The sequence below is a fragment of the Mytilus trossulus genome, chromosome 2 (assembly GCF_036588685.1).
Source record: "Mytilus trossulus isolate FHL-02 chromosome 2, PNRI_Mtr1.1.1.hap1, whole genome shotgun sequence".
Lineage (NCBI taxonomy): Eukaryota > Metazoa > Mollusca > Bivalvia > Mytilida > Mytilidae > Mytilus > Mytilus trossulus.
The window spans coordinates 95,310,562-95,335,905 of NC_086374.1; the positions used below are offsets into that span (position 1 = coordinate 95,310,562).

The 25,344-nt window shown below is 30.6% G+C and overlaps 1 protein-coding gene across 2 annotated transcripts; it reads left to right on the plus strand.

Moving 5' to 3' along the window:
- Positions 1–481: 481 nt before the first annotated feature.
- Positions 482–24,689, plus strand: LOC134708422 (serine-rich adhesin for platelets-like). 2 transcript variants are annotated; one of them, XM_063568928.1, is made up of 9 exons: positions 482–783; positions 11,381–11,469; positions 12,936–13,035; positions 14,321–14,433; positions 16,495–16,680; positions 19,570–19,660; positions 20,425–20,546; positions 21,887–22,672; positions 24,172–24,689. In XM_063568928.1, exons 2-9 carry the CDS (start codon positions 11,421–11,423, stop codon positions 24,363–24,365), a joined length of 1,641 nt encoding a protein of 546 aa, XP_063424998.1. In that variant the 5' UTR covers positions 482–783; positions 11,381–11,420; the 3' UTR covers positions 24,366–24,689. The 2 variants fall into 2 exon arrangements, with proteins under 2 accessions (XP_063424998.1, XP_063424999.1); XM_063568929.1 differs by having other exon boundaries at positions 485–783; positions 16,507–16,680.
- The last annotated feature ends 655 nt before the right edge of the window (positions 24,690–25,344 follow it).

A 25,344-nucleotide genomic window follows, 5' to 3' on the forward strand; every position in this document is an offset into this window, starting at 1 on the left:
AAATTAATACTGACGAAGGAACACAAGGACTAAAATACAATGACAATTTAAAAAAATGAAAAGCCATGACTGAGGTTAAAAAAGGGGGCAATTGTTAGAGTAATGTAACGTTAGAACTTTTGTTTACTAAAATACTTATTCGCTTTACAAAAGCCTTTTGTGTTCAAAACAAACATGGACTTGATCAAATAGTTGATTGTCACAATTATGAAGGCAAAACAAGACAATTTGAAACTACACACACTTAACATGTAACTATGTGATGAAGGAGCTTGAGAGTATTTCTTTCATTAAAATAAATAAAAATATGTGAATAAATTATATGTTGTCAATACTTCAAGTGTCACTACCCTTAAATACACAGGTGTCATACTTTATAAATGAAAGAAAAATAATCACCTCTAACTACTTAAAATATACTCTAAAATTGCTGTGAATCAGTCGTTTAAAAACCTATCCATCTACAATTCAAGCATGCCCCATTAAATTAATAGAACCCACAATGCAACTGTTTAGTGGGCATAAACTAGCTTGTATGCAACGCAATCGTGCACAAAAAAATTACGAAAGAAAATTTATCACAACATACCAGAATCGCAATAGCTGACGCGAAAAATTAGACAATTAGGACTTAAAAGGACTTGTCAAAAAATCAACGAAGTTTAATGGATAAATACGCTTTAACCACTTACATTTTAAAACTTTCTTTGCAGTTCACGAAACATTAAGATATATATCTAGAACACGATTTTTGGATTAGCACAAGTGCATCAATAAATTAAGGTAAGTATATAAGAATATTAAAGATTTGAAAAACGATTAAATTAGAAAAAAGACATCTATAATAATTTGTTATGTTAAATCTGGAATAATAACCTCATTTGGGTTTATGAAGATAGTACGGTTTTTAACTGTGGGGAAACATAGGAGATACGTGCTCATATGGTCCCCTCGTCCCTTTTGCTTCTTTAAACAAAAATTACACAAAATAACCTGTTTTAAAAAAATGCGAAATAATTGCCGTTTTTGTAGTGCCACCTTTTAATAAGTTTGATAGATTACGGATATTTACGGTAAATATAGGACATGTTAAGTTTTTCAATAACTTTTAACTGATTTTAGCTGAGTTTTGACAGGAAGAGGCGATACAAGACAATATAGTTTAGAGTCTCTCTCTTCTACCCCTACAGTGTTCTGTCAATTAAGCTAAAGATAAAAACTTAATATTGAACATTTAGTTGTTCAGTTACACGTTCCCTGTTTAGTTATTTCATATGCACGGCTGTCATTTAGTATATTGAAACAAATGATCGCGAAAGAATCTTTATCGATGGTCAAGCATTGCGATCGCATCATGAATGTAATTTTACTTCAAAATTTGTGAAAAAATCTGCTGTATTTTCAAAACGTAATACTGACAAATTATGTTCGTTATAATGGTTTAACTTTTTCAATAATACTGCGCAATATGATAAGAAAATATACAGTGCTATATGAAAAATAAGAAAAAACAAAGGGCGCTACACAAGTTAATTGGATTCACTGGAGAGAAAAAAAGTTTTGTATCTGTAATGGTCACATTCCAATATATAAGTATGTTTAAAACTGACTTTTTTTGGTATTTCGGACAGTGCAGTTAAATAAGTTTTTTTTTTCTTCAATTAACCCATTTATTTGATGTTTGGAAACATTGAATTTTGTTGATTTTTCATCAGATTTGATCGTGAAAGATCGGGCAACGCATTATCTTGACTAGGCGTGACCAGACAAACGCCGGACTTGTGAGCCTTTTTTACTAGTGAAACTATATAGATGTAAGAAGTATGAATGCAAATGAACCAAAACTCTCCATCCAATTCACAATTTGTAAAAGTAAACCATTATTGGTCAAAGTATGGTCTTCAAAACTGAGCATTGGATCACACAAAACATCTAGCTATAATTGGCCCCAGAAATGACTAGTATAAAACTATTCAAATGGGAAACCCGACGGTCTAATAAATAAATATAAAAAAAGATAAACACTTATGAACCACATCAGCAAACGACAACTACTGATCATCAACTTCCTGACAAACACATGCAGTGGGTTTAAATGTTTTAATAGGTACCAACCTTCACCCCTATCTGAACCTACAGTGTAACATCACAAAATAAAAATAAAGACACACAAGAGGCCATTTGCGCTTTAATCTATGATAAACATGTACAAAATTGACAAGACATCTGCACTTTTTTTTTTACCTAAAATAGTTTACCTGTAATTTTAAGAAAATTACCCAAAGTCAGGAAAAGTTATGCAGACAAATTCTTACAAAATATTTCCAAACAAAATCTTGTTTTTTCTTAAGGTAAAACATAAATATTAAAAAAAAATACACATAGTATACATTACTAGATAAACGATAGAGGAAAACGAAACTTTTATGGATGAAACTTTTTTTCTCGAATTTGTCACTCGCTTGTCTATTTGATGCGAGGAACACAAATATAGAGTTGACAATCTCGATTTTTTAAATTATTATTTCTCTTATGTAAGCCAAAATAACATTTATGTATACTTTTATTAATAAACTCATCATAGATACCAGGATTAAAATTTTGTATTTACGCCAGACGCGCGTTTTGTCTACAAAAGACTCATCAGCGAGCTCGTATCAAAAAATGTATAAAAGGTCAAATAAAGTACGAAGTTGAAAAGAATTGAGGACCAAAAATTTCTAAAGGTTTTACCAAATGCAGCTAATGCAATCTTTATCTGAACAAGAAAAGCCTTAGTTTTTCAAAATTATAAGTTTTGTTAACAGTTAATTTATATGTATGAACATATCGATGATAAGCTGGTATATTGACTCATTTCAAAATACCTCTGGAAATCTAAATATTTCTGCATACTATTATCTCAATGATGAAATTGAGATTTAAATTTGCATATTTTAATCAGACCCCGCCTTCCTAACACGTTTTTGACATTATTTGCTTTCCCCGCATTAGTTTTATAGAATCGGAAATCCGTTTTAAAAATGTTCATCCTATTCGTTAGTTGTTTTAGATGATATGATGTGCTGCCTTCACAAAGAGGTGGGACCAATTTCTCGTGAAAATATTTTTAAACATGGCCAATTTCTAAAAGTCCTTCGATTTATTCTTTTATTCACCAACTATAATTTCAAATTTGTACTTTTTAAAGGTTCTATCCAAATTTTGGCGTCTTCTCTCAAACATGTTCCCACTGAAATAAATCACTATAGATGAATTTAACTTTATCAAAAACACATATACATACAGAACACATCCTTTACCAAAATCAAAAATTCAAAACTCAAATCGTGGGAGAAGTGAAGCTATATAGTATCCTTAGAAAATAAATTAATTTATTTTAGTGAAAACCAGTAACATGTCTTAGCAATTTTCCAAAAAATTGAAAATGAAACAAATACAGGCCGGCTGATTGGTCCTACCTCTTTGAATTTTTAGCTTTAAACAGCCTTTATTTAGCATCGATTGGTAACCCGGAAAAAGTTAAATTTGATTAAGTGAATTTATCATATCTAAATTTTCTGATAGGACACCCCACTTTTATAATAGAAAGAAATGTGATGCGTTATATAATAATTTAGCCTTGTCATAAATTTTAACATATCAATTATAAAATGAATGGTAATCCTGGGTTTTGATGTGGTTTATTAAAATGCATCATATTAAGTAGTTGTCAATTTAAGTTTCATCTGAAATTGACATCTTGTGAAACGTACGTCTCACGTAAGGCGTCAAATAATTAGTTTTGTCAATAAGGTGCAAATAGGTCATGACAAAAAAATGTATTCTCATGCAACAGAACTTTTTACCATGTTTGTTTGCAATTTTTCATGTTTTTTACAAGTCTACGGTGAATTTAATTAATTTATTTCTATAAAATATATTCTTATTTCATTTTTATACTCCAGTAGTTTTATCTCAGGACATATTAAAGTGTCATCAGAAAATTTTAAGAGTACTTGATACCAACGTGTTAGTTAGGTCCATTACCATAAATTCTAACTTGATATCTTGAAATTCTACTTTCCATTATACAATTAAGTTTTACAATGTTGCGTTAAATTACTCTCATCAAAATTTGTATTCGTTCATGTTTTTGTATAAGACACAAAGAAACACCCACGAATGAAAAAATAAAAGATATTAACAACCTGTAACTATACATAATTGTCTGTTAAGATTAGAACGCGATAGGAGTAAACTATTTATTTCATTTATTGAACTGGGTGACTTATGTTTATAAGGCTATTTTAGTGCCTAATAATATTGAAGCGTCACTCAATGATGAGCTTTTTTGTAGAAGAAACGCGCGTCTGGCATAATACAAATTGCATTCTGGTATCTATGATGAGTTTATATACATAAATAATTCTTAAATTCGTACAATTGTTTGAAAAGAAAAAATTGAAGAACTATTATTTCCCGTTATTTCTCCATTGCTTTGCCTACAAGGCTTCAGTGGTATATAAAACTGAAATCTGCGGTATCATCCTATCCGACAGTACTACTCATTCTAACAATGGTCGTTCTATAGGTTGATTTTAAAATATAACCTAAGCTTTTGCAAAACATTTTTGAGTGGGTCTGTAGCTGGCCTGTAACAAGGCAATACCATATTTGACAGTTGAAGTTTAAATGTAACAGAATTTGATGCGACTGTCATACAAGTGAGAGGTTAAGCTAGCTATAAAACCAGGTTCAATCCACCGTTTTCTACATTAGAAAATGCCTGTACCAAGTCAGGAATATGACAGTTGTTATCCATTCGTTTGATGTGTTTGGACTTTTGATTTTGCCTTTTGATTTTTGATTTTCCTTTTTGAATTTTCCTCGGAGTTCAGTATTTTTGCGTTTTTACTTTTTACCCATATAATATGGTTTTGAGTACAAAACCACAAGAGTCCCATTCGGCGCCCCGTAGTACGTCCCGCTACTACCTTTACTGCCACTTTTTATTTGATCAAGACTGTTAAATAATTAATCAGACTAGGTTTCTTTGACTTTGCCATTTTCCATATATTTTATGCAACAAGAAACGTAATTCAAAGAGAAATCATTTGCAAGTTGTTGCGTATTTAAGTTATATATTATTGATTATGTCAAAGTCAACACTATTCGCTACTGGGAGTTAACCAGTATGTCTACAAAAGATGTCAGTTAGTAATTTTGAAATTCGAATTACAGTTACACATTGCTATAGCTGAGGATGACAGACAATTGGCAAATTAATGCGTTGATCTTCCGATGAAGGCATTTTCAATGTTATTATTCGTTTTCACGATGATGAGATCTATAGTAATGCTACATATATGAACGAGAATTTACGAACTTCTCTTTATATCCCGTTTACAACCGAGAAATGTTGGATACCTTATACTTTAAAAACTTATTGCTGGATTTTCTTATTTCCTTTTATGCTACAAGGAGTCAATTCCTTTTCGCTTTGAAGGTCTGTCATCCTCACCTATAGCAATGTGTAACTGTAATTCGAATTTCAAAATTACTAACTGACATCTTTTGTAGACATACTGGTTAACTCCCAGTAGCGAATAGCGTTGACTTTGACATAATCAATAATATATAACTTAAATACGCAACAACTTGCAAATGATTTCTCTTTGAATTACGGCTTTTATAATATAAAAATGTCATAAAATGTCATTGCAAATTGTGGCAGTATACATTTTATTTTGTTCATCCGTAAATTGATTCCTATGTAATAAAATCACTTAGAACATTTTTAAATCAAAAACAAAAACACTGTACTGTATATTTTACAGACATTTGATATCTTAGTATTGGATTGTTATAAGAATAAGAAATATGACATATGGTCATGCTTTTCAACTGATTTTTAGATGTACCAAACAACCGAAAAAATAATGTTGGAAATAAGAAATGTCTGTCTATGCTGTGAACTTAAAAAAGAGACTTCACCTGCATACTATAGATTAAAAGGAAGTAAATAAAGATGACTGGCGCCACCTAGATTTTACATCCAAGATAATAGGTAGAAATAAATTTATTTTCTGCTGCCTTGGTAATTAGAAATTAAAATTGAAATAGTGAGAAATGGGTGTTGGTCATTGGTGTATAAATAGCGAGAAATTTAGAGAAAACTCTCTAAGACAAGCAACATTTTCTGTGCCAATGCAAATTGAGCAAGGGGTGTTCTTCATTCATACTATTTCGAAAGTTCCGGAACCGTTGCGTACCCTTTAAAAATGCCATTATTCTATAAAAAAAAAAAGCGGCGTATGTGTTTGACCATTGCAATTACAAAGGTGTTGATAATTCAGAATTTGATTTTTTTTAATGGATCTTTGACAGTGAAAAGGCAGGACCAAATAAGGCTACCATTGTCGCCTATGTAAATAATTACTTCCTTGTAACCTAAACATACATGCAAGTAAAAATTGAAGATGTTGATATGAACAGTGTTTTGTAATATTTGATGAATTATTGGGAATATCTTGCACAGTTTAATATATTTATAGAACACAGGGAAACTGTTTACTGAACACGCAAAACATGATTAATTGAACGAAGATTTGCGTTGTTGTACTTGATTATATCTAGTATCATGATATAATTATTATTTTATGTTTATTTCTTGTGACGATTTTATGATTTTATTTACAACATAAAACATGTACTTTTATACAGGCACAATTTTAATAAAAAGAAAATATTTTGTAGATTTTATATACATTTTTACGATTGATTCTCAGAACTCCTCTTAAATGTTTTATTAAAGTACTAGTATTACTTTTTGCCTTTATTAAAGTAAGTTATACCAATCATTATTTTTGTCTTGTTTTGTATAAATAATTACTGCTAGTGTGTTTAAATAAAGGTAATAGATACTATCAAATACACCCAGTTTTGCCAAGGATGTTGACGGACCAGGACAAAGAAAAGTAGAAAATATTTTGTTAATAATAATAATTACGAGGGAGAATTGAAATAAATAGGCAGTTTAAGAACAAACTTGACAAAAGTCTTAATATGGCTTGTTTGAGTTTCTTTGCTAATATTTTATTTGATAAAAATAACATGACATTTAATTGTACTTCTATTTACTCCGAAAAAGGGGGAAAAGGGGAAAGATAACTAAGAAAAATAAGACTTAAATCATTCACATATAAAAGCTTGCACTTTTCTGCGTGCGTCACGATTGCTCCTTCTACATGAATTTACGATATTTTTATTTTATTGATTTATGTGTTCAACAAAAGTTCCTTTTAAAAATGTTAAATAGAATTGCATTAACTTCAAATAAATCTTCTCTGTTTTGTACTTTACCTGCGAATTAAATAATGAAAATAGCCAAGTTCGACAAAAGTTAATGGGTTTCTCTTTCATAAGAATACTGAATATAAATGATTCCTATTATATATTAATTTCCAACTCTTATTGATATGTTCAAACAGTTTGTGTAAGTTTGTATTGTTGATGTAAGCACATGAGGGTTTAGATGAGGTTCCTCTATTTCTTTATACTATAATTTTTAGACCATTTTTCTTCATTCTTTATTGATTTTTGATATTATAGTTTAGTCCTTATATTTTATGCCTATTTCGTTTCTATTCTTATTTTTTCCCCACTTTATTCTGCACATTTTGCAAAATACTATATGCCCTGGTATTCTTTAAACCCCATATATACCATCCAATTGAGAAAAGATGTGCGATACTATTCGGATAATTTTCTAATGACTTAAAGCTTTCTGCCAGGAAGCTCGTCATTTTATTTAATGAATAAAGAACAATTGTGTACAAACTATGTTTACATACCACGATAAGAAAAAAAATTAAAGCTTTCTGTATAGACCGTCAACACAAAATTCTGTAATGGGTATAGTAAAAGTGTTATCAAAGTATAAACATAGAATCAGACTCGAGTTAAACTGCATTACAACCCTGGTATCTGTAAAATGCAGTCGGAATACTAATAACCAAAATATCTTTCATATGAATGTAATATCAAATAGCTCACAAATTATCATGAAACACATTTCTCAATTCTCAAAGCGGCCACACGACAAACAACATTAATCGTACTCTTTCTACAAAGACACTGAATTAACGAACTTTCAAATTTGTAAAACACTAGAGACCTATGTATTAATGTCTAATGGCCTGCACAAAAGACTCTTTTGTTACCCGATAACTTCAATTTGACGACAATAAAGAAGTAGCTCTAGAACAACAGAAAACTTTTCTAAAACTATATTGTTGTTTTCTTACTCAATTTCCCGGCTGTGCGCGATGTTTTTACAAGCAAATAAGGATAATAAACTGCACGAATGCAACTTTTTTCTAATGATAAAGGCGCATATTATGATAAATTTGTGACATAAGAATTTTTTTAATAAACGCTTTTTACTCCTTGATGTGCAAATTTGAAACAATTCTCAATAACTTTTGATATCACAAAGTCCTTCGAATCTTTATACAAATTTACAACAGGACTGTTAATATTAGAATGTATATGAAATATAAATCAAGTCAAAATTGGATGAGATAAAACTATAAACATTTACTTGTTTTCATTTTTCATGTTTATAGTATCCTATTCCCCAGTAAATCAAACGCGATTTGTATTTCCATTTTTTATATAATTTATTAGTTTTAATTTAAAATGTAGCAACCATGCTGAACAATTGTAAAAGCAACAGTGTGCACCAAATTTTTTTTGTTATTTCTTCATAGACGGAAAAAATATTACAGTCATTCCTTAAATATCTAAAAGCTGTAATTGTGTCTGTTTGTTTTGTTCACACATCGTTGACAATGTAATGGAACTTGATGCGACTATCATACAAGTGAGAGGTTTAGCTAGCTATAAAACCAGGTTCAATCCACCATTTTCTACATAATAAAATGCCCGTACCAAGTCATGAATATTACAGTTATCCATTCGTTCGATGTGTTTGAACTTTTGATTTTGCCATTTGATTTCGGACGTTCCTTTTTGAATTTTCCTCGGAGTTCAGTTTTTTTTTGGTGTTTTTACCTTTTAACTACAATCAAGTATATCAAACACATACAATAACAGATTTTGCATCTTTATTAAAATTTGATGCCCAAAATAAGTTTTCATATGGGCAGATATTATACGTCAAAAACATAGGTGAATACAAAATTGAAATTTTTATGCGAGGAAAACTATTTTCTCAGAGTAATGCAGAACATTAATGTATAATAACATAATATGTTGATAGTACTTTTGTTGTCACTACTATTATATTTGTTGAAAGGTGTCAACGCAATTTACAGCCAGAGAGATCTTGTCAAGGTGGTAACAAACTTCGAACATATAATTAATTTAAGAATAGTTTTAAAACGTACTTTAATTGTACAATTCCAATACCATTTTGACAAAGGAGTTCTTTTTATAATTGACAAATTCCCAATAATGTTTTTAATGTTAACGTGTCTTTTAGTGCTGTACAGAATGGTTCTCTTTTGATATCTTAATTTTTACACTGAATGTTATGCTTTATTATATTTAATTGAGAGACGAGACTTAAATAAAATTTTGAATTGAATTAACATAGACAGAGAATAATACAAATAAACAAAAATCATTGTGTTACCTACCCTTAAAAGGAGTTCCATTTATTTATTGCTGTTATTTTGAATAGCTTCGATCATTTCTAGATATACATTGATGTATTTTTGGAACCTGAAAGAAAGCATTTTCGGAAAAGCTTCATTTTCTTAGTTATTTGAGTACTGACCACGCTAAGCTTAATAACACCAAAGAAGGATAGCACATTTCACCTTGCTTTCTATTATTGAACTAATGGCTATATTAATTAAGGTAAATAGAAAAAGTATCCAAATCAGGAGTACAGTCGCAAATTTTGATAAAAAGGAATTTCATTTGTCTTTTAATTTGGAAGTCACCGATCAATCATTCCACTTGGCTATCATGTAAAAACACATTTTCTTGTTAATCCTTATGTTTGTGTTCCAAATGTCTAGAGAAATAAGAATAAATAACAGTAACAATGTATATTATATTTTTATTTACCCATAATAGTGAGAGAAAGAGAACGTTATAAACTTATTTGTTTTTTTAGTTGATTGCAACCGTCATTAAAGAGCATGTAACTATATGATTTGTTTGGATTTTTTTTCATAAAAAAATAAGAATGTACATATATGAATTTCAACCACAAACAATATCAACATATGTAATTTGTTCACTGTCTAGAAAGCTGAAAACACAAAGTAATGTAATATGCTCTTGAATTTAAAGTAGTTACTTAAATGATTAAACAATTTTTGAAAAGAATGAAAGGAATGGTGATGTTTCTTTAAAAAAACGAATGTTTGGTATTGTGTTCTCACACCACACCTGTAACCAATTAAAATTATAGACTGTTTGTGCATCGAATTACAAATTAAAACATGAAATTGTATATACATGTACAAGTGTGTTACATCGTATACATTATAACTTAATTATATAATAATCTGACACGAAATTGTTTCTTATAACACAGTAATTTAATTGTGATATGTGTTATACAGAAAAATTTAATTGAATACAAATACACTTCTGCAATACGTAAATTGAAACATTCATATCATAATCAAGGTCATACGATACCTCAAATTTAATTGAAAAAACTGTTTTTTTTGTATATTTTTGATTTTGTAGAATAGCTAAGTTTTACTAAAAATAAACGTACACATAGAATTTCCAAATACATACAGCTCTGTCGATTCACGTATATTGTACAATGGCAGAAAAACCTAAACATTAGTTTGCTATCCAAAACTACAGGATGAAATTGTTTTGTCGATTGTACTGTAAGAATTCGTAATAAATGTTGGGGTGTGGGGTGTGGGAGGAACACAGGACTTAGTATAATATATTATGTATGCATGCATTGGTTCAATAATTCCCTCAACATAATAATTACAACAGATCTGTTTAACGTTTAATATGAGTTTAAATACTTTTTTTTGGTAATTTTATTACAGTGTAAAAACGTTGGCCGATTCACATTCTGTATGAGCCGCGGAGGCGTTAAATTATCATATAATTACATTTTTATGTTACAAAAATTCTTGTTACAGTGATCTAGTGCATTCAAAGATTTTATATTTTTTTCAGAAGTAAATCGTCGTTTTGGAATGTCTCGCTCTGTCAAAAGTATGGAATCCTGTTAGACATCTTAATGTGTATACATCTCTGAAATATAGTAATTACACTTTAAAGGAATAAGCAAAAGTAATTTGCATATCCTTGTTACTGAGATGTACGCAGGTGTCAATTTTTTATCGATCGCTTAATATTTCTTTTTATATTTGTATTTACATAGGGCATCATGACATTATGATTTGTAACAGTGGAATTTAGACATGAACAAGTTTTATTGGTTAATACTGCTATCAATATGTTTCCCTAAAGGTATGTATATAAAAAAGAACTCATCAAAGATATCAGTATAAAACACAAATAAACAAATTTGGACCTGAGACGGTCACTTTGATCTGAACAGATAAATTGTTAAGGAATTTTCTCTTTTTCAATTTTCAGAGTTATCCACTGCGGTAAATTTATTCCTGTTCAGAAAATTGGCTAGCATTCAATCAAGATCTGTTTAGTCTATGTACAGACTGCTTAATAATCGCTTTTCACATTGATTTCTATGTTGATTTATGCAATTTCAAGTATTGATACCTACTTTGTCTTGTAAGTTCAAAGTAAAATGACAGTCGTAAAGCTATACCTTATCCTGAATTGTACTGAAACATTCAATTACCTCGAATTACATATAAGAGCGCACTCATTCAAGGGAGTTGGATAGCATTAAAACATGTTTTTCTTATCTGAGGAACACGACAAGTATATCCTCTTAGCATCATTTCAGTTATTCATTTTATAATTCAAGTAATCAAGAGCTTTATTATAGTTATTTGAAACTATGTTTTTCTTTTTAACAAGGTTACAGCTATTTGTAGGAACGGTTTTGTTTAAAATATGGTCTACTTTCTAGTACGTTCTTTGCATCAGGACACGACTTAGTGAGTGTATAGCTCAATGTAGCGGGGTATCTTCCTCCATCTTGAATTTGATATAGCAAGTAACAATTGGTCTAGATCTGAAATGCGCAAATTTCGAAAGTAGTTTGTAATTCATATGTATGACTTTTCATGTTGATATAGAATAATATGTTTTATAATATTTACGGTTGAATTAACACCTCCCCCCCCCAAAAAAAAACCCAAAAAAAACCCAGAATATTTTAGTTTTTGATACATAAAGGGCGATAACTCAGATAAAAAAGTACATTTAGACTTAAATTATTTTTTACTACTGAAAAACTCATCAACGATATCAGTACACACAATTCATTAAAGATACCACTAAGAAAAACTCATCGATGATATCAGTAGAAAAAAATCATCAAAGCTATCAGTCTGAAGAACTGGTTAAAGATATCTGTATGAAAAACTCACCAAGTATATCAGTATGAATTTTTTTTAAAGATACCAGCATGAAAAAACAACCAAAGAAATATGTTTGAAAACTCATTAAAGATATCAATATGAAAACTCAAAAAATATATCAGCCGAAAAATCTCATTGGTATGAATGAGACAGCTAACCAACTAAGATCAAAGCACGTGAGGCAAGTGTATCTATAATATCACAAAAGACCGATCTAACAGTACTTGCAGTTGCTGACAGTTAGTTCAAAGCCGATCACAACTAGTAAACAAACTATTTTTCTCAGGCTTGAAAATCATACAAAACACAGCCAACGGATTTAGTGTAGAAACTTCATTAACTGTCTGAGAACATTTTAAACTTGTATACGATCTTTGACACTTTATGGATTCATTGATTATTTTTATTAAAAATTTATTTTAGTGTACAGCCAGTGTTCAGGTTCATCATTAGTCATAGAGCTACAGATGTTTACAACAATATATATCGAGTCTCCAAATTTCCAATCAGGAAACTATTCACAGTACGTATAAAGGATATCCAATTATATTTCTTTCTAAAATGTATTTCCGTTTATTCTTATGTTTCATGTATTGCTAAGAACATCTCAAAAACAGGCTAATACTAGTAAATGCTGAAACACACAAGAATCTACACTACAAAAGAGGGACGAAAGATAATAAAGGGACAGTCAAACTCATAAATCTAAAACAAACTGACAACGCCATGGCTAAAATGAAAAGGACAAACAGACAAACAACAGTACACATGACACAACATAAAAAAATAAAAAATAAACAACACGAACCCCATCGAAAACTAGGGGTGATCTCAGGTGATCCAGAAGGTTAAGCAGATCCTGCTCCATATGTGGACCCGTCGTGTTGCTTATGTGATAACAAATCCGGTGAATAGTCTAATTCGGTAGGTCACATTCACGAAAGGGAAGGGTAATGTAGTTACGACTTAAGGAAGGTTTCGTTTATACAAAGGCCTATGTTTCAACTCCCATGTAGTTGATGTTTCAGATCTTTATATACTATAATAATCGTCTAATATGCTATTCTATCGATTGTGTTCCATTCACGATTGCGATATTTTGCCTAAATGTGGATTAGATGCATGATGATTATGAAAGCAATATACGTTTTACCTGGTTATGTTTCTTGGCGGTCAATGCCATTCCCTTAGTTTTTGTGTTTTGTATCTTGAATACTTGAAACTTGAACGATAGTATAATACTGATCGCTCGAGTTTAAGTTAAAGACCACAGATGCGCTTTTGATATTCATTATAGTCACCAAGAGCGCTAAAAATAAAAACTGAGTTATTTTCAAGGACGCGGGATACAGATGTTTGTCCAATGATAAATAAATGGAAACAAAAATATTGTTGGAAGTGTGTTAACTGTGAATGATATGCAATGCAAATACATTTAAAATCAAGAAATAAAGGGGTTACATGAAATAGTCGTATAAATCTGATTGAAATAAAGATTGACAATTCGCTGTATTTAAATTCCTGAGGATTCGTTGTTCTGCCTCCAAATTTTAACATACCCGCTATAATATAATCCATTATGATCATTATTAACTCGAGTATCTTGAATAAGTATTCAACAGTAGAACGGATCATGGTCAGAATCTTGTTAGCGAAGTATATGTTGTTGAACCAGATTTTTCTAAGGTTAAAAAAATGAAACACACAAGTAGAACAAACTAATGGAGTGTAAAACTAATAATTGTTAATTGAAATGAAAGAGCTGTATAATGTTTTATGTTTGTTTGATTTTTCTTACACTATTTCAGAAACCTTAACTGCTCCTGGAGAGTTATATCTTCTTCAAATACAAGCAATCTTCTTTATAGGATCCGTCATATATTAGCGGTACCCACTAACGATATTTTGAAGATCTTCAAAGGTAATTCAATATAATTAAAGATATTTGAGGGTGATATCTATAATCTTACATGGTGGAGAATGAATTTGTTTTTTGTTTAAGATTATAACAGACTGACGGACAATTTTTTTTTTTATCAAATCATGATTAGTATTCAAACAATTGCTTCTCAAGCTACCCGTTCTCCTTATTAAATAGAAAAATAAATTCTAGTATCCGAATTAACTCAGACAATCAAACATCGCAGAGTTTTGACGTCGCGCGAGATTAGAAGCGCATACACATGATGTTTGGCAAATTATTTCTTCGCTTAACGTTTCCTTAAATCAAGTGCCAAGTTTTAATCAGTAAAACACATAGATTTTCTTTTTTGGTAAGACTGAGAAATGTAAAATCGAAATTAAATTATTAGAAATGTACAGACATAATTTAGTGCACGTTCTTTACAGAAGAATTTCGAGCTTTACAATTCAGTGTACACTACATTACTACAAAAACAGACTGAAATTGGTGGAAATGGACAAAATCAGTAGGCAAAACACTTGACAAAAAAAGTCCCTAGAGATGTTTAACAGTTGTCTTTGCATTTGACGAACAATAATTTAGAGAAAATAAGGGTTTAAGAGCACACCACATGATTTAAACTTTAAGCGTTACGTCATCAATTTACCCAAAACGAAGAAACTAATCAAAAGTTGCGTTTATATAGTCCGTTAGTATGCAAAATTGTCGTTTTACAAAGTGGTTGACTATTTTTGGACATTTTTCGGTACTAACGATACTGTTGAATAAACAAACATATAAATGCATGTGATTTTTCTTTATAAACTTCAGGTAAATAAAACTGTATGTATGGTAAATATGAACACCATATTTAATTCAAATCAAATTTAGAAGTAATGCATTACACAATTAATTGTTATAAATCTATTTATTCAAATAACTCGGTGATTCACATCAAAAGCTCAACCTTGTCCCCGTTTTTTATGGAAGTTAAAAAAAAGATAATTATTCATAAAACCTTGAAATGAAATGTCTGAAATTCGTCTTTTTGGCTTGGTCTCTTAATTTCTGAGATCTTTTCTCCTTTTCAAATGGAACGTTTCAAATATTCAGATTGAATATAATTGCCTTGTTCTCTTATTAATTACCAATTTTTAAAAGACAAGATATATCATACTTATAATTCCGGAATTATTATATTTTTATAATGTAAAATTTCAACAATATGGTTATGTTGAAAAAAAACAAATGTCCAAACAACTTTCTATGGCTTTTATTAAATATTTGAAAGAAAACTAAAAAGTTAAAATAAGGATAAGGAAATATTTTCTTTCAACTTTGCCTGTTCTTTGCAGAACATAATCTATGTTATCTTTATGTTAACACGTAGAACATGTGCCTTGATGTTCACTATCATGTATAAATACGCGCAGGATAAAAAAATATATCGTTTTAGTCCAAAAGATTGATTTTAGTTGGGGTGAGAGTTAAAAATGATTTTTCGTAAATAAAGCTTACCGATTACTTGTAACTCACATGCTACATAAATATCTGGTTAAGTCTCATCCGAATTAGTTGGTTCAATTTTCTTGCAACCACGGGAAGAAGTTCAGGCAATGTGGTCTATCAAAGTGTAAACCAAGGGAGCAATCAAATTCACGTATTTGTAGATACGATCATCATATACGAACTAATCAAAAATATAATTATGAGCAGAGACTATGTCTGAATAATTTGTTGCCATGGTTGTGTCATTATCATAACGACATATATTATTACTAGACAATTTTTGGGAAGTAACGCAAACATACTTCACACACGCTTACTATAGACATGTGATTATCTTTATTCCAGTGGTCATGAGAGACAACTCTTGAACCTTTCGAATTGTCTTCCTTAATAAGAAAATAATCGATACGCAATCATCATGTTATTTTCGGCAAATATTTAGCTAAGAGTTCACTATTTCAACATTATTTCAAAACATGCTTTTTTTCGTATTTACTTTTAATTTTTCGAAGTCTACAAGTAACGCATTTTCAAAGGAAATAAGGTATAGACAGACAGTATATGTTTCAGTATTTTATTCAGGTTTAGATGACACGGGAAATGTCCTGATTGATACTACCAATAACGATTCACCAAATAAAAATATTCCTGGGATAGCTATCGTTGAAGGGTTATACGTACAATTTACCTCTGATGATGACCTGACAAATGATGGAAAAGGCTTTACAATAGATATCATTGAATCTTCTGATATGTGTAAGATTATTCCTATATAATTGTAATATGTTCTTCCTATAAATGGACTTCTTATTATTTGTTCTAAAATAAAGTCAGATGCAAAAAGTATAAAACAAATGTATAGAGGTATATATCATTACAAAAAAATACTAAGGAAGTAATGCAACAATGATTCACCCTATATTGCAGTCGAAATCGGAGACGACGGTATTGTTTCATAAAGAGCATGCAACACGGGTCGTCTTTTTAAGTAACCGAAATAGACAAAAGTTTATCAGTAAGATTTATACCTCTATCTTACTGTGAAAGAACTTTAATTCGTGGGTATTAATTTTCGTGGTTTGAGCAATATTTACAAGTTCGTGGGTTTTTAAATTTGTGGATTTTGGTTTTCTGATAATAAAAAAAAATAAAACAATGAAAGCCTTTAGAAATGAAGGTAACCAATAGTCTGGATTGAAGGAAACTGCAAAGTAAACATTGACCGGTGTGTGAATCGTAGTTATAACACTAGTTAATCCATGATAAAGTGATCAAAGGTGTTAATTAGGCCATAAACATGTCACCTTAAGAAAACAGTAATAAAAACAATGCTATAAACATATCTTGAATTGTCAAATAATTCTTTTCAAAATCAGGAACATATACTGTTCCCAGTCAAAATCAAGCCCAGCATGAAATAATAAACTATGAGATATCAAATGAACACTTTATCATACTAGTATATCAATACTGGAAATCTGACTTTCATCGATCAAAAATATTTTTTATGAGAATTGAATGATCAAATGTTGTACAGTTTAGGTTATTAAAGATTAAATGGGTATAATTCTGCATGCGGTTGTAGTTCTGTGACTGCTATTATAGTATTCTCAGATTTGGCGTTATTCAATATATTCTCTAGATCATATCAGAAGTCAAACCTACCGATGGGGATCTTTCCATGTCTTCATTTTGACAATATTTTTTTTTATTTCGTTGGACACTCAAATTCGTGGATAAAGTCATCACCGAAAACCCCGAAAATTGGTACCCCACGAATGAAAGTACTTTACAGTAGTTGTTATATTCAGTATGATTATGAACATAATAAGTTTTAAGCCGTGTATCACATTCACTGGTGATCAAATGTATGAGTCTGTACTATTTATTTATTCTGCTTGTCACTTGTTAAGACATACTTATTACAATAATGTCTGTGACTGTAACTTACGATTCTTCAAGGTACATAATTTAGCTAATCTGCAATCAATTCCATCTTCATGTTTTCTATTTCACCTAATGTGATACAGTTCGAGATTCTGCTGACGAGGCAAGGTAACTCTAGGCCACCGAACTCTGAATTGTTTAGTTCAGTCTAGATGGCTGAGTGATCTCGAGCACTGGACACAGTACAGGCTGTGTAATCTCAATATCTTAGTAGCATTAGTTCGAATCCAACGAGGGAAGAACACAAATTTGCAAATTTAACATTGTCGTGCTGACATTTAGCGTGATTAGGAAATTATGATTTCGACCGTGTATCACCTTCACTAGTGAACCAATGGATAAATTGGTCATAGATTTATCACTTGTTCAGACTTACGCATTCATATATCATTTATTAGCATGAACAGTGTTTAAATATAAAACAGTCTCTTGTATTATTAAAACATTTAGTCTTGTATTATTTTAATTTAAGTCTCTTGTGTACAATTTGGAAATAAGTATTGCGTTCATATTATCACTTAACTAGTATATATTTGTTTAGGGGCTAGCTGAAGGACGCCTCCGGGTGCGGGAATTTCTCGCTACATCGAAGACCTGTTGGTGACCTTCTGCTGTTGTTTTTTATTTGGTCGGGTTGTTGTCTCTTTGACACATTACCAATTTCCATTTTCAATTTTATCTGTTTGTATATATTTCATGATATGTAGTTGTATGACTAGTCTTTTGTATATGGTTATTTGTTTGAGATGTATTGCATGACATATGTTTTGTTATGCCTATCACCACGAGGTATCTTTAACTTTACTTTATAGACTCATATTTTTATCATGTGAACAATTTTGGGTGTGAGTCCTCGAAATTTTAATGAAGATTTTGAAAATTATGACTATATATGAATAGTCCTTTCTAATTATAAATGTGTAACGGTTCCATTATGCATAGATATACTATTATTATTTATTGAAAATGGCCGACAGTCACTTGTGAAAGAATATTAGCCATGAAATATTTTCAAGGTATTAATTGTGTATGAAGTATAGTGTTTGTTCCAAATCAAGACAATGACAGTAAATTTCCATTGCCTCAACTTAATTTATTTTTGCCAATTAAATTTGTAGAATGGGAATGAGTTTGGCATTTTGAATAGATACATTTTTCAAATGATGAATGATAACCCAAAACAATGTTGACGTCCCCCCCCCTCCCCACACACACACACACCACCAAATCATTACTTTCGAATGATTTTTGTTATGTTTTTATGAATTTTGAGTCCAAAGTATTTTATTTGTAGAGAGTAAAATACATGACATGGTTGGTTGTATTGCAATTATTTAGTGTTTTTGATATATACCAGCTGACATATTTTAAAATTGTAGAATGTTTAAGATGGCTAAAAAAGAAAAACAAACAATTGCACACAAAACTTAAGGCAAAAAATCATTGGTTCTTCTAACTTTTCATTGTTGTTACTGTACTATCGACATCTTTTAAGTATACCTTTAACTTGTGTCTCTTAAAAGAACACAGTCAAAAGGATTGAATAGACCTTCTATGATTCATCCATTTATAAGCAAGTATTACAATATATTCAAATTTGTGGCCAGAAGAGCGTAGTTTAATTCCACTAGAATGGTATATTTTAAAAGAGATCATTGAGAGAATATATATTTATTAAATTGTATTATATTATTTCAGCAGGAGGAGATTGTTCTAAAACCAGTTTTATGGAAGCCGAATCTTCTCCAAAATTCATTACTAGTCCAAATTTTCCAATTAACTACCAAAAGTAAGATTTGTTTATCATACAATTGCAGGAATCATATTTATACTATTATTTTCCCTTTAGTTTCGCGCTTATGGCACAACATATACCTTTTTGGTTCTGCCAAATTCATGCGAGTATTGTTAAACATTAAGACACAGCTTTAAAAAAACGTTCATATTGATTACAATTGTATTTCTGAAAATGAATTAACCTAGCTATATATCATTAACAATTCACACTTTCATCTGATAATATAAACAATGTATTAACAATCATTTCAAATGTAACCTATATTTGTTAAATAATTTGAACTTTGTATCATTTTCAAAGAGCATATTTCTGCATCTCCAATTTGATTTATTGAAGGAATATGATTCAGACAATTCGCCGTACAGAACAACTGCAATAAAAATTAAGAATTCCCATTACCGTATGTGAATGGAAGTAGATGTCACTGTCATAGAAGTAAGAGGTTTAGCTTGCTATACAACAAAATTCAATCCACTACTGTCTACATAAGAAAATGCCGGTACCATGTCAGGAATATAACATTTATTATCCATTCGTTTGATGTGTTTTATCTTTTGATTATGCCGATTGATTAGCGACTTTCCGTTTTGAATTCCTCGAAGTTTAGTATTTTTGTGATTGATATTAAACAAGAATGTGTTCCAAGTACACGAATGAATAAAAATAATGGTATCTGTGTTATTTGTTATACTCGATTTATAGAGATGAATTATAGAGTATTTCAAAAGTATAATTTTTGAGTCTTTCTTTTTCAGGGATACCGATTGCTCATGGAATATATCTTCTACGGACGGTTCAGTCATTGTAATATCCGTGGTATATATGGATATTGAAATAAAGCCTTCTGACTCTTGTTATGATTATCTCATAATCGGTGGTAAATACTTTATATATAATATATATTTAAGTCATGCATGACAACACTGACATATATTTCAGGCTTTCAAATGAATTGACATCGGCGCGTGTTGGTTTTATGTTTCTAATTTTATAGATAAATGTCAATGAAAGTAAGAATTGAAGGTTTATAATTGAAACTTTAACCTAGCCTTTTTCATATTTATTTTTATTATTCTTGCCATTTATTCCCTCTTAAAGTATTCATTTAATACACGTATTCAAACCAGGTTTATTCCACCATTTTCTAAAAATGAAAAAAATGGCTGTACCAAGTCAGGGAAAGGTCCGTTGTTAACCATTCGTTTGATGTGTTTAATCTTTTTATTTTGCCATTTGCTTAGGGATTTTCGTTCAGAATTTGTATTTTTTAATATTAAAGAAATACAATTTCTCATTTATATACTCTTCCCACGAATCGATTTTGATATTCTATAGCATCATAGTACCACATATTGATATTTTTGGTCTGTTTATTATTGTGAACTTGATAACCAGTAATCACTTTTCAATATGACTTTGAACAGGTACAAACAACAACCATATTTGGGAAAGAGATCGCATGTGATCCAATCAAAGTATAGAAACTAAAGGCATTACTATAAAAATCACACCTGCAAAGATTTGTTAATTTCCCACAATGATAACATTTCTTGGAGCAAAATATCACAATTTCTAACATTTAAAAACGGATATACTTTTTTTCGCGATGATGTCAAAATATTACAAGTAGATTACTTCGGCATAGTACAACATCTAAAGTCCTTTATGAAAAAAATAACATTAAAAAGAGTAAGTTCAAGGGGTACAATCAAAATCACGTGGTGGATATACACACACCGGAAGTAACAGTCGAGCAGACCACTTGAAAGGTAAGCAGTCGTAGTTACTTCTTTATATCAATAAAATTTAATAAATGAGGTAGTGCACCGAATGTCGGATACTATCTAGTTTTGAAATACACAATTATCCTTGCTTGAAAGCGTGCAGTCAATGCTAACACTTCGACACAGTTATCCGTCGAAAATTTGGAACTGTGTCGAAGTATTTGCAATAACTGCACGCTTTCTAGCAAAAACAATTGTGTATTTTAAAACTACATACTATCCGACATTCGGTGTGCCAACTTATTAATCAAAATTTAATTGATATAAACAAGAAAATGCAACTACTAACCTACCAAGCGGCGAGTTCGACTTAACTTCCGGTGTGTGTATATCCATCACGTGATTTTGATTGTACCCCTTGAAGTTTATGCCTTTTGTTCTTGATATGTCAAATTTTTATTGATTTTTCATAAGCAAATTTGACTTATTTCAGATTCTGGCCAACTTTGTGCACAGATCGCATGGCACGATGAAACATTATATAAATACAATAACTCTGTTTCAATCATATTTAAAAGTGACAATCAAGGAAATAGAGGGGGTTTTGTACTCTCGTATATGATGTTAATAAAAGAACCAAATACAACAGCAAATATCGAAGAACAAAACACATCAACGCAACCAGCAAGTACATCGTTCTTGTTTACAACAATTACTGGCCATGAAACGTCATCTGATTCGTCTTCATCATCGACACAAACATTAAATTCATCGATGCTATCAACAACAGAAAATACTGAAACACAAACAACAGACACTGATATATCATCGAAGGAAACAGCGAGCACTTCATCTCTGTCTATAACAACCTCATCACTAATCATTGCCTCTGCCGAATCATCAACCAAATTGGAAAATACATCTTTACTATTTTCAACTACAGAGCTTCCATCTATGATCGATACTAGAGATCAATCAACTTCAACAAAAGATTCAACTTTATCGTTATTGTCTACAACTAATATAGAATCACAGAGCTCAGATACACAATTGTCTTCAACACCGACAGGAAGCACATCTTTGCTGTCAATTTCTCAAACTACGGACAATACAGATTCATCGACGTGGTCACAAAGTACAATCATAGACTCTCCAACGACCATCGATGGTGTGACTACTGAAACTTCGTCCATATCTTCTTCTATCGCGTTTGAAACAACAAATGACTATAAACACCAGTCAACTACAACTACAACTTCAACTGAACAGGAAGTAGAAAGTAAAATTTTATTTAAATTTTGATATTGTCAAGTTTTCCTGACGGGTTTTATATTTGGTTCTGTTTTGCATATTTGGGATAGGATCAATTTATTCATTTAAATTACACAAGCTGTAGAATGAAAAGAAAGTTAAGGATATACAATTATTTGACGCAGAAAAATATAGATAAAGAGACAAGTATCTTTTAACGAAAATACAATGCAGATAAATAAATTAACGTGAGAGCTTTGCACAACATATGTGTTTTACTGATTAGTGTTGATCCAAAATTACTGAATTTATATTTATCCCAAATATGATTTATAGATATAATAACTGAACTGCAATTCTGTATTATGTTTTCGTTGTATTATTTAACCAGAAGAAAGATTTTTAAGAACACAAAAACTGTTATTGTAAAAACCTATATGACAGAATATTTCACATAATGTTAGATGTCCAAAATTTTGTATTTGTTTTTTTTAATCTGAGATAAAAGATTAGTTGACTGAGGAATTTCTATTCGGATAGATTAGGCCTAGCAATATCAAAGCTTTGAAATTTGGAGTTATCTTACTTTGAATATTGAAGTTGTATTCTTAGACTAAATGTTGAAAGTATGTCCATCTTTAACCAACGGTCTGTGTAGAACTTAAAGAGGTCAACATTTCTGTTTACTTTCCATTTAATACAGCCTGATCGATTGCAGGAACTTTACTTACATAAATTTCACTGTATGGCAATGGACGGGCAGAAATGAATAAAGCTGCATAAGTTAAGAGTTGTTCTGAACGGACGGATTTAGATATTGTGTCCTAAGACAAATTAGAACTACGATTCGACATCTCAACTGAAGTGGTTTTATGCATATCAGCCATGGATTTTTCAATAAAAGCTTTATGGGTATAGAGTTGTCACATTAAAAGAAGACACTAGTTCATATATGTAATGATCAACAAAACATTGTTTACAGCAACGGAGTATGTGTGTAAAAGCTGTATCCATTAAAACATAACATCTGTCGAAGAACAAAAACAATCGTCCGTGTTTCCGGACTTGCTACCTGATATGATTTCTTGAAATGATTTTGAATAGTCATTAGTCGGTGATGCTGATGTCCATTTTTATTGATTCTAAAATACATTCGCAAACATCTTAGAAGAACTCAATATAGTGGTATATTTGGCAAAACTTTTAGGAATCTTGGTCCTCAATGCTCTTAAAGTTGTTACTGTATTTGGCCCTGTAAACATTTTTCGATTCGAGCGTCACTGATGAGTCTTTTTGAGACAAAACGCGCGTTTGGCGTCATTATAAAATTTTAATCCTGGTATCTATGATGAGTTTATTTGACATCTTTCACAATACAAATTTATGATCATACCCCTCTTGTAGTATCCCGCTCAGGTTCTATAATGAATCTAGTTTGCAAACTACAATTGGAGACATTAGATATTTTTACAGTGTAGAAATTTCAGGCAGGTTAAGGTAATATATTATGTTTTAATATTTTTACAGACAAAAGCCCGGTGTCATCAGCGGCAACTGCTGGAATTATTACAACCGCAATTATAGGAGTAGCAGGTCTTGGGGCCTTGCTTGCTGTAATTGCTTATTTGATGGTGAAGAAAACAGGAGGAAAGCATGACACATCTACCAAAAAAACAAAGACTAAGAATACACGTGTTCCTGATAACACAACTCCATCTTGAATAACTTTGATTAATTCGATGAAAAAACCCGGATATGACCCAGTATTTTTAAACATTGAAAATACTTGAGACATAATTATATAATGATATTCTTTTAAAAAAAATGAAATACTGAGATTGGCTTGTAATTGAAAAATATATAAAAATTATCAAGTATCTATAAAAAGTTATCAAAGGTACCAGGATTATAATTTAGTACGCCAGACTTGCGTTTCATCTACATAAGACTCATCAGTGACGCTCATAAAATCAGTTCATAAACATAAACTCTAAACTTTCATTTGTCATGACAGCAATATTTGATATAAATGTTTCATATATTTTTTCCTTTAAATTATATTAACTCCGGATAAATGCTTTACTTCGTGAGTATATATGTTAGAGTAAATAGGTGAAATTAGGAATTACACGTAATAACTAAACATTTCAGTAAATATCTGTAATTACTAGCCAATTTAGTAATTACATGTATTTACTAGTTGTTTCAGTGATTACTGGTATTCACTGACCTTCTTTGTCATTTTTACAGGTATTTACTAACTTGATATTTTTGTTTCAAAATTAAAGATATAATCCATGATACAAAATAAGAGTGTAAAGTAAAAGGGTAGGTATGTTAGGGCTGACTTAATTAAGGATTAATAAATATAAGGCACACCTATAGTGGTTTGTAAATCGAAACTCAAAATGGTTGTTTTAAAAGTATTGAAACTCCCTAAATATTATTTGCAGCATGCAAGACAACGAAATCAATCCAAAATGGAGATATACTTTTGTGAGAAGTTTATAGGCAACTTTGTCAGCTATTTTTTATGATAAACATTTAAAAATGCCAAATTTGGTTGAATAATTCTTAAAATCTCATAACTTCTTTATATTGCAATCTCAATCAGACATACTCTGCTTAATTCATTTGCTTCAATATTTTATATTTATAATCAATTTAATCAAAATCAATCATATTATGTCCTTTAAACCT